Below are 13105 nucleotides of genomic sequence, written 5' to 3'. Positions count from 1 at the left end.
TGTATCCCAGCACTGGTTGCCTGAGGTTGCCTCTTCATTCTCTTCATGTCTGAGAATAGGGCTGGCCCTGAATAGTAAGTATGGGCAGTCATTGCACTGAGTCTGACAGGAGTCAACAACCATTTCAGGTTTGGGCTCCATCACCTATGTCCCTCAAACTCTACATCACATCACGCTGGAATGTCCCCTCAGAAGGTTTCCTGGCTCCCTGCAAGAACTACATCATCTCGAGGGTACTGCTCTCCAATGGCTAAACGATCTAGATATTCCGCCATAGGTTTAGTTACTTTAGTAACTGCTGATACATGACTTATTTTATTCATAATTTTATTCATCATTTGTATTGCATGTTTTTAAAATAATTTATTGTCCCAATGTCCTATATTTTATACACTTTTATTTATTGTTTCTGTGATTTTTATGCAGCAGTGCTGCAATCTGCTATGCCATACAAAAGAAATAAATAAACCTACCACAGGAGACTTAACCATTTTGTGAGATGTTGCCCATTGTAATTTTTTAGAATTAATTCTAATTTAATTGCAGGATGTTGTGGCTTCATTCTAAGACTCCTTGGTGCCCACAGGCACTGCATTGTGATTCCCAGATTAGTAGGTATTTGGTTCAAATTTGCATGTGAAATGTGCATCAAGTAGCACTGAAAATTCCTTTTCTAAAAAAAAATTATAAAAGACTCAATGGTATTAAAGAGTTTTTTGTTTGTTTGTTTGTTTGTTTGTTTTCAATTTAACTGCTGGGGGAGAATTTCTTAAAGGTAAAGTGAAACAGCATGCAGGAAATAGATCTCAACCTTTACTTCTATAGCTATGACCTTCCTGCATGCAACAATTGTCCCTCCATAACAATTTGGATCAAAAAGGGCCTTCTACTTACATAGGGGGGTTGATAACTTAGGCCAATGTTTTTCAACCTCGGCAACTTCAAGCTGTGTGGACTTCAACTCCCAGAATTCTCTGGCCAGCATGCTGGCTGGGGGAATTCTGGGAGTTGGAGTCCACACAGTTTAAAGTTCCTGAGGCTGAAAAACATTGGCTCAGGCACTGTGAGCTGCAGTATGTGGGAAAGATTGTATTAACTACCAGACAGCTAAAGGGACATTGTGATTTGGATACAGCTTAGCTCATGGGATGACCCAAAGGCTGTGTGCAAATTCTAACTTGGCCAGCATACCCGTACACTTCAGATTAAACCTGTTTCCCCTCTTCTCCAGAATTACAATTCCTAGATCCCCAGGTGAGGGGCAAACATTGCTACATTAAAATAACCCTGTTCCATAAATCAAGTCCTGCCATTTCAAGCAGGATCATCTACAACTGCACACAAATTGCCAAAATGCGCTGGCTGGTGGCATGCTGCAAATGCTGGCCAGCGAAAGAGCAGTACCTTAGCATCTGGCGGCCCTGCTTCCTCTCGAATCAGCAACAGATGGCTCTGCCCATCCACCACCACCTCTTTCTTGAACTGCCCCACTGAAAAACAGAAGAAGGCGCAATATTTATGCATGTATTTATTTATCCAATTTATATTCGGCTTTTCCTCTGAGAGCTCAAGGCAACATGCACAAAGCTTCCTCATCAGCCTTGCTCCCCTCCCCAGCTAAGAAGGGGTGGGCTGATATAAATTACCCCAGGTCGCTCTCTGAGCTACTATGGCTGAATGTGAAGTGGAAGTTGGCTGTCCCCTTTTTCATTCTTTCCAGCCTAATGAAATGTTTGGAAGAAACTATGGAAAGGGATTCAGGACTCTGCCTGCCTGCCTGCCTGCCTGCCTGCCCGCCAGCAGGAACACTCTCCCCAAAAGAACAGAATGGAACCAAACTTGCTGTAAAGGGAAAGTCAGCAAAAGAAAGATTAGGTTAAAAAGTGGGCCAGAATCAGGCAAAAAGTGTGGAGAACATGCCCCCTCCCGCATCTCTGTGGGAGAGGCAATGGGGCAGTGGCTTGGAATGCTGCTATCTCATTCTGTGGTACCCGACACATTCTAAGCCTCCTCCCGCCCAGTCATGTACCCCAAGGCCCTGCTGGCTTTCTCTAATTTATTAATCCAGCAGTTCAACCCTCCACCACACTGGCTGAACAGCCTATCTGAATTCCTCAAGGCAAATTGGCTCAGCTCAGGATATTACTCAAGCTTGAGAAGGCAGGGAGGGACCTTGTGGTCCAGCCATCAAGTGCCCCCTTCTTGCGAAGTACATGGGAGCTAGGTCAGGTGACAGACTTGTCGGTGGTGGCCCCCACTTTACAGAATTTCCTCTCCCTGGAGGTACAGAGGGACTCAGGTCTGCTGGGACTTCATAAACAACTCAACCAGTTTTGTTTCAGGGTGTGTGTTCAGCTGTTTGATTAGTTTAGTTTAAAGGGCACCTGTCATGCTTGTTAATGGCTTTCAATGATATTTCTTTAATATTAATTAATTTATTTCTTTAATTTAATTTTTTTATTTTTTAAATTTAAATTTAATTTTTTTAAATTTAATTTAATTTCTATAACGCTATTAAATTTCTATAATGTTATTAAAAGCTTTAAGGGCTTTTAATGATATTTCTTTAACTGTTTACACTGAACGTTTATTTTTGCTGTGCCTTTTGCACCTGACTTTGTTATACCCTTCCCAAGTCTATTAGGATTAGGGCAGGTTATATATGTTTATTTTTCATTTAATCCAATTTCGAGGCCGCCCGACTCTGCAGTGACTCTGGGCAGCTTACAAATAAGGGAAAAGAAAAACAATACATATAAAAGAGAACATGGTCTCTCTTCCTCATAGCTCAGAAGGGTAATCTGAGGTAGCAGTATAGGGAAGGGGCCTCCCCTCAGTGAAAGGGCGCTTGGTCTGCCTACAGGAAGTTCCAGGCTGAGAAAGTCCTTGGCCAACCCCCTGCTGTCTCTGAGTTTTAGGTAGCAGATGATAATGGGAGAGACCTACTATCTACCCCTTTGTCTGAGACCCTGGAAAGCTCCTGCCAGTCAGAGCAGGCCACGTGTGGCTAGTCAGAGAAACTATTTCAACTGTTGTAAGGCAGCTTCTTAGATTATACATCTAAATAAAACAGATTGGTTTTCTCCATTCACCGCCCCCTTCCCCCAGGCTTTGTGAGGAAAAGAAAAATCCCAAAGGGCTGAGTGAAGGCTTGGCCACGGAGAAGATACTTCAGTTTGGGAAGAGGGAACGAGCTCACCCTCCGCAGGTTCAAGGCCCAAGTAGGAACCAGTCAAATAGCGGTGAACCAGGGCTGATTTGCCACTCTTGATGGTCCCAAGGACACCCTGTGGAAGTCGAAGAACACAAGTCATGTCAGGATGAAACCTGCCGTCCCTGGCTTTTTGGAGCTGTTAAGGTAGCATTTTTCTCAACTTTGATGCCATCCATTGGATTATTGGAGAACAACTCCCAACACACTGCTAGCCAGCATGGGTAGGGCCTTTAGGCATGCTGGCTGGAAACAACGGGAGCTGCAGTCCAATTCAGATGGGTGGTGTGAGATCAAAGCAGGCTGCTTTAGGACTTGTTGTCCTCACCATTCATGTGCTTTACTCTTTACCCCCAAATTGTGGTTCATCCCCAAGTCTGCAGTTCTCAAGAGTGATGAGTCTCCTTATGATAGGGTCCCCTGAGGATGAACAGGCAAATCTGTGTATTCTGATTAGTGTTGCTTTTATTGGTGTTCACAACATCTCCATTCCCGTATGCCTTGTAAAGCATATTTTAATAAGCTGTGGAAGTGGGAAAAAAGGTGGAAACCTAAGTTTCAGTCCTAACATGAATCCAGGATTGAGTCCATTTGTAATGAAATCTGCAAAGATCTAATTCTTTAAGCCTCTGCTTTTGAGGAGTGATAAGCAGCAGCACAAGGAACAGAAAGGTCAAGAGAAAGGGGAAGCAATGCTTGTTACTCACTCATCTGCCCACTCATTCCATCACTCTACTCTGAGGTCGAGCTAGCCCCAAAACTACTGCTGTATAATATACTGATTATACTTAATTATTAACATCAATGTTAGGACAGCATTACCTAAGATTAGAGAATCCACATGTTAGATGATAGAGAGATGATAGATGGATAGAATAGCTAGATATTTTGTGTCATTTCTTAGGGAATCTGTTGGCTCACTAGATGTTTGTCAAACTACAACTCCCAGCAGTCCTCACTATTGCCCTTGCTGGCCAGGTCAGCTGGGAGCTGTAGTTCGTCTCCCAGAAGGGCCACAGATTCCTGTCTCTGAATTAGCTCCATCAGGGTGAACGGTCATTTACAAAAACATCAGAAGACAGATTCTTGTCCTGAAGAGCTGCAGTTCAAAGAATAAATGTGTGGTACCATGAATCAGATACAAATTAGGAACAAAGGTGAACAAACTCTTACCAAGCGTAGCTCAGGGATGGAGCGGCTAAGGGTCCATTCTTGGCTATTTGCAACAGCCTCTAAAGAGAAAAGGATGGAAAGAGAGAGATATGGATTAATAATAAATAGTAACTATAATTCTACAGTTCCTGCAACAGCTCTGTGAGGCAGCTGTGGTTGTCCCCATGCTGCAGGTAGAAGAAGTTTCAGCAAACAATGGTTGTCAGCACTCATGCAGCAAGTTCACAGCCACTGCAAAATGCAATTTTAATTTAAACTATGTTGGCTCACAGTTCACACTTGGGACCCTAGGTTTCCATCAGCACCCACCCCACAAGATAGGCCATTCCCTCTTGATCTCCACACGGAATCAAATAACATCTTTACAAGATCCCTATTTTCAGCTTTCTCAGCAGACAGGAAACTGAGGACCAAATACTTGATTGTGGGCCCAGTGTGGTGGCAGGAATGCTAAAAAGAAACACAGCAATGAGTCCTTCTCCTCACGTCCCATCAGCTGCTCTACAGGGACAACTCACTCCACCCTTCAGCTCTCCCACGCACAACAGTCAGTTCTTTGTGCTGCTTTCAGGGGGGCAGGAAGAACAGAGAAGGCAGCTGCAACTGGGTGTGTGGGTACAATACCCTTCCAGGGTTCTTGGGACAAGTGTCACAGCAATGGGATGCACCCAGCAGGGCATAAAGAGCCCCTTCAGAAGCGGTTTGAGTGGCAGGGAATGCACAAAGTGACGCTAGAGGCAGGTGTTTGTGCTGGTGTCTTGGAAAAGCTGCTGAGAGGCAGGTCTGGGCTATTCCTTCATTGTTGGTGGTCAAGGTTTAATTTGCCAGTTCTCAGCTTTACCAAATTTCCAAAGCTTTCAGTTACCTGGGGGTGGAGGGAATGACCTTTGCCAATCCCACCATTTATGCGGAGCAAGAGATGGTATGCAGGGAGATAAAGAGGCAATAGATATACAAGCAGATCAAAGAGAAAAGTTACCATACATAGAAGGGGGAACAATCAGATAAATGTTTAACTCTAAACAGATCTTAGTACTACATCTGTTTTCCTTCAATAGTTTAAGTCTGAATAAAGAGGAAGTCTCTGAACATGCAAAGACTACTTTTCCTCACTAAAACAAATCTGCACTTGTACAGAAGGAGAAGTCAGACAGCAGAGCGACCCAACAGCTTTTCCTTCTCCAGTATCACTCTTTTTAGAAACTAGTGACAGAATGAGGAAAGAAGCATCCAGACATCGGACTGTATATCAGCATTGAACATGTAGATTCATGTTTTCTCATCTGTAAAGGTAAGCAATTTGATTCAGATAATTCAGATGTCAAATCCTATTAGCCATGGCCAACATGGGCAATTGCGAAGGATGGAGAAATGATAGGGTTCAGAACATCTGGAGGGCAGAGTGGAGCTGGTTGGAAATTCAGGGAGTTGAAGTCCACCCATCTTAAAGTTGCCACGGTTGAGAAACACTGATGTAGATGCTCAATGTTGTTCTGCCATAGTTCCAAAAGTCCCAGCAATGGAACCACACTGGCCTCGCCATGCCACCTGCAGGGCTCTCTGTGTGCAAGGTGCACATCTGAGGGTCCACTGCACCCACTGAGGTGACTGAGGTCCAACTCCCTGCCATTTTTAAGGCAAATTAAAATTCTTGCCTTCATTTCATCAATTGTAGTTAAGTGCACTCTGAGCTATGTGGTCATTTATATTTATTTTCAAACCCCACTGTCCTTATTTCTAAACATTAATGTACTAACGTTTAAGCATGCTTGGAATCAAGAAGCTCTCTAGCCTGAAAAATAAGCACATTGGATTGTATATTGGTGACTGCATCACGGAGATGTGAATAGCAACACCAGGGCATGCTCCGTGTTTGCCCAAAGGTGCTATGTGAATTCTTATGACAGTGGTTAAGGCACCGGGCTAGAAACCAGGAGTCTGTGAGTTCTAGTCCTGCCTTGGGCCAGTCACTCTCTCTCAGCACAACCCACCTCACAGGGTTGTTGTTGTGGGGAAAATAGGAGGAGGAAGGAGTGTTCCCTGCCTTGAGTTATTTATAAAAATAATAAAGGTGGGATTTAAAAATGTACTGAATGCCTAAATTACAAAAGGAAAAGGTGAGATTGGCATCCAGTTGGCTTGCAGTCTGAGTGCAGCCTCCCATCCATCCTAGCTGGCAAGAGTCAACTCCAATATGAGACCTGAAACAGGAGATGTTCAGAGCCAGCCTGATCAGGAGGAAGTTGAGTTGTCCAGCAAAGGAAATATCTTCCCTGAACATAGCGTTATAAACCTAGAACATTTATTTGTTTGTTTGTTTGTTTTCTATCCCACCTTTATTATTTTTATAAATAACTCAAGGCAAGGACCATACCTCATACTCCTTCCTCCTCCTATCTTCCCCACAACAACAACAGCCCTGTGAGGTGGGTTGGGCTGAGAGAGAGGGACTGGCCCAAGGATACCCAGCCGGCTTTTGTGCCTAACCTAAGGGAGGCCTAGAACTTAACAGTCTCCTTGTTTCTAGCCCGTTGCCTTAACCACTAGACTTTCCAAATTCCTGGGGTAACCTAGTGGGTTTGGATTAAAGCTAAGCCAGGTATGAATTCACTGAAGGCTTGAACCAAATCTGAAACCATATTCCAGCCCTGTCCTCCCTGAACAGAATATTGCTTCCAAAGAGTTATTTCTGGCATTAAAATGGTCGGCTATTGTCTGTGGTCTCCTGTGAAGATGGGTTTGGTTACTGTTTTACTGAACACATGAATGTTCATGAGGGACCTACATTGAGAAACCAACAAAACTGCAGTCAAGATTCCAGGGGGCACTTTCTGGGGTTTGGGAAGTTGCTATGGTAATAGAAATGACTACAAGCCAGCACACATTCAAAACATTACCATATGTAGGGAATATTAGCACAATTTGTAATATATGAACTGATTCTTCCCCTTCCAAACCACTTTCTCCTTATGCACTGGGGTGGACAAGTAGTGAAAGCTTTCTTCTCCTCCAACTCCCTACATTTGAATCCTGGTTTAATGTCCTCTGATTGAACTGCCCTTACCTTGTGCATCTGAGCATCAAGGTAAATGCAGATGGCCATACACAAAAACACAGCTAAAGCCTTTTCTTGCTCTGTGTGTGTGTGCGCGCGTGTGTGTTAACTTGAAACTGTTGCTTAGCAACAGCTCCCTGCATATCACCAAGGTAACCAAAGAGAAAAGGGGACAAGGAGTGCAGACCTTGCTGGTCTTCTGCTACAGAGCCCCAAAGGGCATCACTTACTACTCATTCAGAAGCAATGTAACCCCTCCAAATTTGACCTGTCTACTTGACACCCACTGGCAAGTCAAGTGTCCCTTTTTAACACCAGTACAGACAACAACAGTGTCTTTTTCTTTTGCTAGCTTATTGACCCCCAAAAATATAGGGCGGGCCTAGTAAAAGGAGAGCCCAATTAGGTTGCATATCTGGTTGAACATGGCTGACCTGGAAAGCTAAGCAGGATTAGTAACTGGATGGAGCCATTTGGGAAGTCCAGGGCTGTGGGCTGGAGTGAGAAGTCGAAACAACACCTTGAAATAAGGCAATGGTAAACCCCTTCCATATCTGCCAAGAAAACTGCATGTATGTAACCCACCAAGAGTCAAGCTTGACTCCAAGGTGATTTGACTTAGAAAAAGGAAGTGTTGGAGTGCAGCTCCGGACTCAAGTTGAAGCCTCTTACTCCATCCAGATATGATGATAGCACAAATCCACACCCTTCCTTAATGCAGCCTTCCCACACCTGATGAGCTGCTGATTATGGATTTCTACTTCCATTATTCCTAGCCAGCAGAACCATTGGTCTTGCTGGGTACAGCTTATAGGAGTCTTATACATCTGGGCCCACCAGCTTGGATAAGGCTAAATGAATGCAGGCGCTGACTGATGATTTAGATTAATCCTGGTCACAATTATTTCTCTGCTGACATCCACACATGCCCATCTTTTGACTAGTAAAGACTTCAACCCTATCAGCCATGCAGCTTTTGCTCTGAAAGCAAAAAGGTGGAACCTGGCAACCCCAGTTTTAAGAACCTGATGGCCTTCCATTTTAAATGCTGCTTCAAAACAGGAAATTTCATTTGCAAAATTCTTATTTGGTTGGTGAATGTTATAAAGTACCCTGCCCCTGCATTAAATACATTTATCTTACTATACAAAACTATTGCTCAGGCTGAATACAGTTATTCTCTTGATGGGGCAGAGAGATAGATGAGAAGTTCCTGGTAGCAATGTAGCAACATGAAGTGTGTGTGTGAAGGAAGCACCACTGTCACTACTGTCCTAAAGTCCGTACATAACTCCCGTACAATGGAAAGTTCCTAGTCAAGCATGGGTTTCTCTTTGGAGTGACTGCCCAGGGCTGACAATGTTCTCTCAGATTATGATGTAAGTAAAGAGCAGGCAGGGTAGACAGGGAGCTAGCAGCTTTGTCCACCCAACACCCCCTCAAAGTTGCAATATTCTCTCTCCTGGGGATGCCACGTCAAAACCTGAAATCAAACTTGCAAAGAGGTAGACTGTGATGGGGACAACTCACACGGCGACCCCTCCCTTCCTTCCTCTGTTTCTTCCTTTTTTGGTTGTGAAAGGAATATTGCTCAGTGGTTTGTGCAAAGCTGGAGCACAGTTTATAATTTTAGATCACCATGACAATCAGTTTCTATGCAAACCCATGCTTAACTCCCCATATTTTCCAGCCCAGGGCATCTCAAATGGCATTTCCACCGGTATGAACAGGAACATATAAATGGAAGAAAAGCTAGTTGGTCTTCTAGACAGCTATGCTCCAACTTTTTTATGGTTCAGTTATTCTCTGTGCAAGAATACAGCTCTCCTCTTCCATTCATAGGAGAATCAGGGGCTGTGAATCCGTTTGAGGACACAGTCCAGAGTTCTTTCCCATTTAGTTTTCCGGAGAGCATTGTTCCCACTGCCCTTCCAAAGTTCTGAGGCCCCCATAAGAGGTTCAAGAGCCCTTATTACAGGGGTAGGCCATATAGGGGCAGCAGGTAACCAGATACCTCCCTTAGTGCTGATTAGCTGTCCCACCTGATTTTAGAAGTTTCTTTTCAAACAAACAAATAGCATGTTGACACTGTAAAGCAAAGCACCAACTTCTTGCCTCATATGTAACTGCAGTAATGATTTGGGATCCCACAAAGATCCCACTGGGCTGAGAGAGAATATCGGGGATGGGGGCTAGTTCATCTTCTGATAAATGCATTGTTGTGACCATGGCAGTCATGTTGTGAAGAACAAGCTTCCCCTAACAGGCAGTTGATGAGTATGTTCAACACATGCTCTCTAAATTTCAGTGAGTTTATCTATACCACCTGACTGCAATAATGTTCACAAAAAACAAACCCGTATGGAGCCTTCTCTCTGCCATAGTGCCTTGCTGGCTGGCTGCTTCTGTGTGGGCAAAGTCCACCTAGTGTTTGAGGGTCAGACCTGGAGGAGAACTCAAGGAAAAGGAAAAGCACCATGAGACCTAACCTGCCAATACAGACAGCACAGGGCTGTGCCAGAAGATAGGTGGAAGAAAGAAGATCAAAGATGTACCTGCCAGATGGTCGTCAGCTAGATCCAGGCCGCCTGCTAATTCATGTGAGTGAGAGAGGTGGAAAATTGCCACTAGGCACTTTTTAGATAGGAGTAGTCCTAATATTTAGCAACTCAGAAGGGTGTGTGTGTCTGTGTTAGGCTCCTATTATAACTGCCCAAGATAAGCCTATTTTGTGTTGTTCTGAGGTTAAAAATTAGTGAAGAAAAAAATGCTTATTTTGTATTTTGGCATCAGAATATCAGCTGAGCCAGGGAACTATCCCCAAATAAAAGCAAAATAATCAGTGCAGCCACAAAAGTGAAGCTGCTTGACAACTCTGAGAAGGCTTGGCTGAAATGGCTTGGCTGTATCGCCTTTCAAGTGAATTTTAAAAAGGGTGGAAAACAGGGCAGCTCTGCCCCTTTCAATCCAATCCCTCAAAGCCTTGTAGGCACCCTGGCTGTCCCAAATTCATTTGCATTTATGAATATCCACTCTCTTTGCATATACACACTCTGGCCTCAGAATTCCTCTTGGGCCTGATTTTCATCGACAAATACCCCCTGGTGTGAAAGCTGCTCCGGGTAGAAATAGCCCAAGACCTTACGCTGTCTGAGGTGTAATCTCCAAATGACAATCCCAATGGTGGGGAAAGTGCCAACTGTTCAGAGATAATTGGCATTTTCAACTCATTAATGGGTCCCCACAGGACTGGAGACAGGGATTAATACTGTCAGGCTGATGTTGAGGCCCATATTCAGGGAGAGCTCTTTCTTCTTGCTCCCATTCTCTGCTCACCCACCTTCCAAGCAAGTGAACAGCAAGGGGCAGCACCCTCCATCTCCCTCCCAACTGGAGTCGGAATCTTAACCACAATATAAGATTAGGCCCAGAGGAACAGGACAAACGAGTGAGCAATACAGATTCAGAACTAGTGATATGACTCTGAGTGAAGGTGTGGGGTATCTTCTTGTTCAGGGAACTTCCCACAGCAAATTAAAAAAAAACAACTGGGCCTGGTGCCTCAAAACTTTGCCAACCAAAGCAGGCAGCATAATCTTGCCTGACAGTAGAGCTATCAGATCTGCACTGCAAAAATACAGACACTCACTAAGTAGCAGCAAAGCACTACTACAAAACTCTGATTCTTGGCTCTAGCAGTCATCCAGATTTTTGCAGCTCAGTTCTGGCAGCTCCGCTTCAGGGCTGGGTTGGTAGCAGTTTGATTGGGTTGTAGCACTTGTATGTCTGCTTACACTTTGGGGGAATAGCGTATTGGGCTTTTTTGTCAAGAAAAAGAAATCCATCATCACTGAGCAGCTTTGTAGATGATGGCCTTAATTTAAACTGCCAGTTTAGTACCCTTCCCCTTGTTAATCACACACTGTTAAACAAACAGGCAGGCATCTAAACAAATGCATGAAAGGCGATCCTTTGGGGTAGGGGAAATCTTGAGAACAAGCCTGAAACAATTTCAAATCAGTGGTCATATGACTCTCACTAATAAAACAGCAGCAAGTGAGCCCCCCACCCCCCATGCAAGGCTGCAATCTATTGCCATTAGGTGACTAATTATCCTCTTATTTACTCTTGAGTTCCTACAAGCCAATGGGAATGAAGTAGCCAGTCTCCAGTTCATCTTTCCTGGCTTAGTGGCAGTTCCCGTACATTAAACAGCTTAAACAGAGCTATAAAACATACTGAATCATCAAAGCCTTGGCAATGGGTGTGTGATTGAAGAAGCTGGCCTCCTATTCAACCAGTTGGTAGCTGTGCCTGCAACACATAGCATGTCACACCCTTTCCCTGCAGTCAGCTCAGTGCCATCAAGAAGGCAATAGGTTATCATTGCTACATTTTGTGGCAGCAGATTCAACAAGTTAATGTGTAGCATCAGGAAATACTTTCCTTTATCTGCCCTGAAAATGTAGTTACAATATCACTGGACACTCAAATTATGGCATTTTAGGAGGATGGTGTATGATATGAGCAGTTCCATTTCCAAAACTTTCTTTAATAATCCCTAGGCCAGAATTTGCTATTTTTGCACCACTGTCACAAACAAAAGACAAAATGATGTACAGGTAGTCCTTGCTTAACAACCACAATTGGGACCAGAATTTCAGTTGCTAAGCAAAGAGGTCATTAAATGAATCCAATCCAATTTTATGACCTTTTTTGTGGTGATCGTTAAGCGAATTACCATGGGTGTAAAGAGAACTACGTGTTTGTTAAGTGAATCACTCAGTTCCCCATTGATTTTGCTTGCCAGAAGCTCGTCAGGAAGGTCAAAAATAGCAATCACATGACCACGGGACACTGCAGCAGTCATAAATGTGAACCAGTTGCCAAGTGCCCAAATAGTGATCATGTGACTGCAGGAACACTGCAACAGTTGTAAGTGTGAGGACCAGTCGTAAGTTTGTCTGTCTGTCTGTCTGTCTGTCTGTCTGTCTATCTATCTATCAGATTTATCACTGTCCATCTCCCCTGCAAGGAGGGACTATGGGCAGTTCACAATAAAAACACTTAACCATGAATGGTTGTTAAGTGAGGACTTCCTGGATTATTTATAGGTTCATCATTCAGTTTATTTACAATGCTTTGCTTTTATTTTTTTCCCTTCCAAAAGAAACTAATTACCCTTTGAAAAGAAAGATTAGACCCAAAGGAGATCAATGTTTTTAAAACTCTTTTCTTCTGAGTTCCTTACTTACTAAAAGGTCCACCTATCCTCTTGCTCTGCTGAAGAGCAGAAACAAATGCAGCCTCTAAGAAGACCCACAAAGTACTTCAGCCTTGGATCAAGGTATCTTATCTTTTCATCCAGTGAAATTAAGAAGCAGCCAAGTTTGGAGACATAGGCTGGGTTCACATATTACAATAAGCCTTTTTTTTTTAACCATGGTTGGTTGAGTCATTGTGACTGTGACTAATTTCACACATGCACCAAATCTGCAGTATTCAACTCATGATGCTTCTGCTTATTCTTGAATTACAACTCCCAGCATCCTCAAGAAGCTTTGTCAGTGGTGAAGGACACTGGGAGTTGTAATTCAGTAACGTCTGGAATGCTATAACTTACCTGACCCTGTGCTAATCATAACGTGTTTCATCCATTTTGGTTT

General features: G+C 43.6%; 1 protein-coding gene across 1 annotated transcript in view; it reads right to left on the bottom strand.

The window, feature by feature from the left end:
• Positions 1-13105, bottom strand: part of AGAP2 (ArfGAP with GTPase domain, ankyrin repeat and PH domain 2) — a 151710-nt gene that overhangs the window by 31537 nt on the left and 107068 nt on the right. The window contains exons 2-4 of the mRNA XM_063293803.1: positions 4385-4443; positions 3200-3287; positions 1405-1490 (exon numbers count right to left, since the gene is read on the bottom strand). Coding sequence (XP_063149873.1) covers positions 1405-1490; positions 3200-3287; positions 4385-4443 — 233 coding nt within the window. The remainder of the gene's footprint in view (positions 1-1404; positions 1491-3199; positions 3288-4384; positions 4444-13105) is intronic.

This window comes from Candoia aspera, chromosome 2 (genome assembly GCF_035149785.1).
Source record: "Candoia aspera isolate rCanAsp1 chromosome 2, rCanAsp1.hap2, whole genome shotgun sequence".
Classification (NCBI taxonomy): domain Eukaryota; kingdom Metazoa; phylum Chordata; class Lepidosauria; order Squamata; family Boidae; genus Candoia; species Candoia aspera.
The sequence above is the reverse complement of the archived record's forward strand: the minus strand, read 5'-3'. Positions and strand labels throughout refer to the sequence as shown.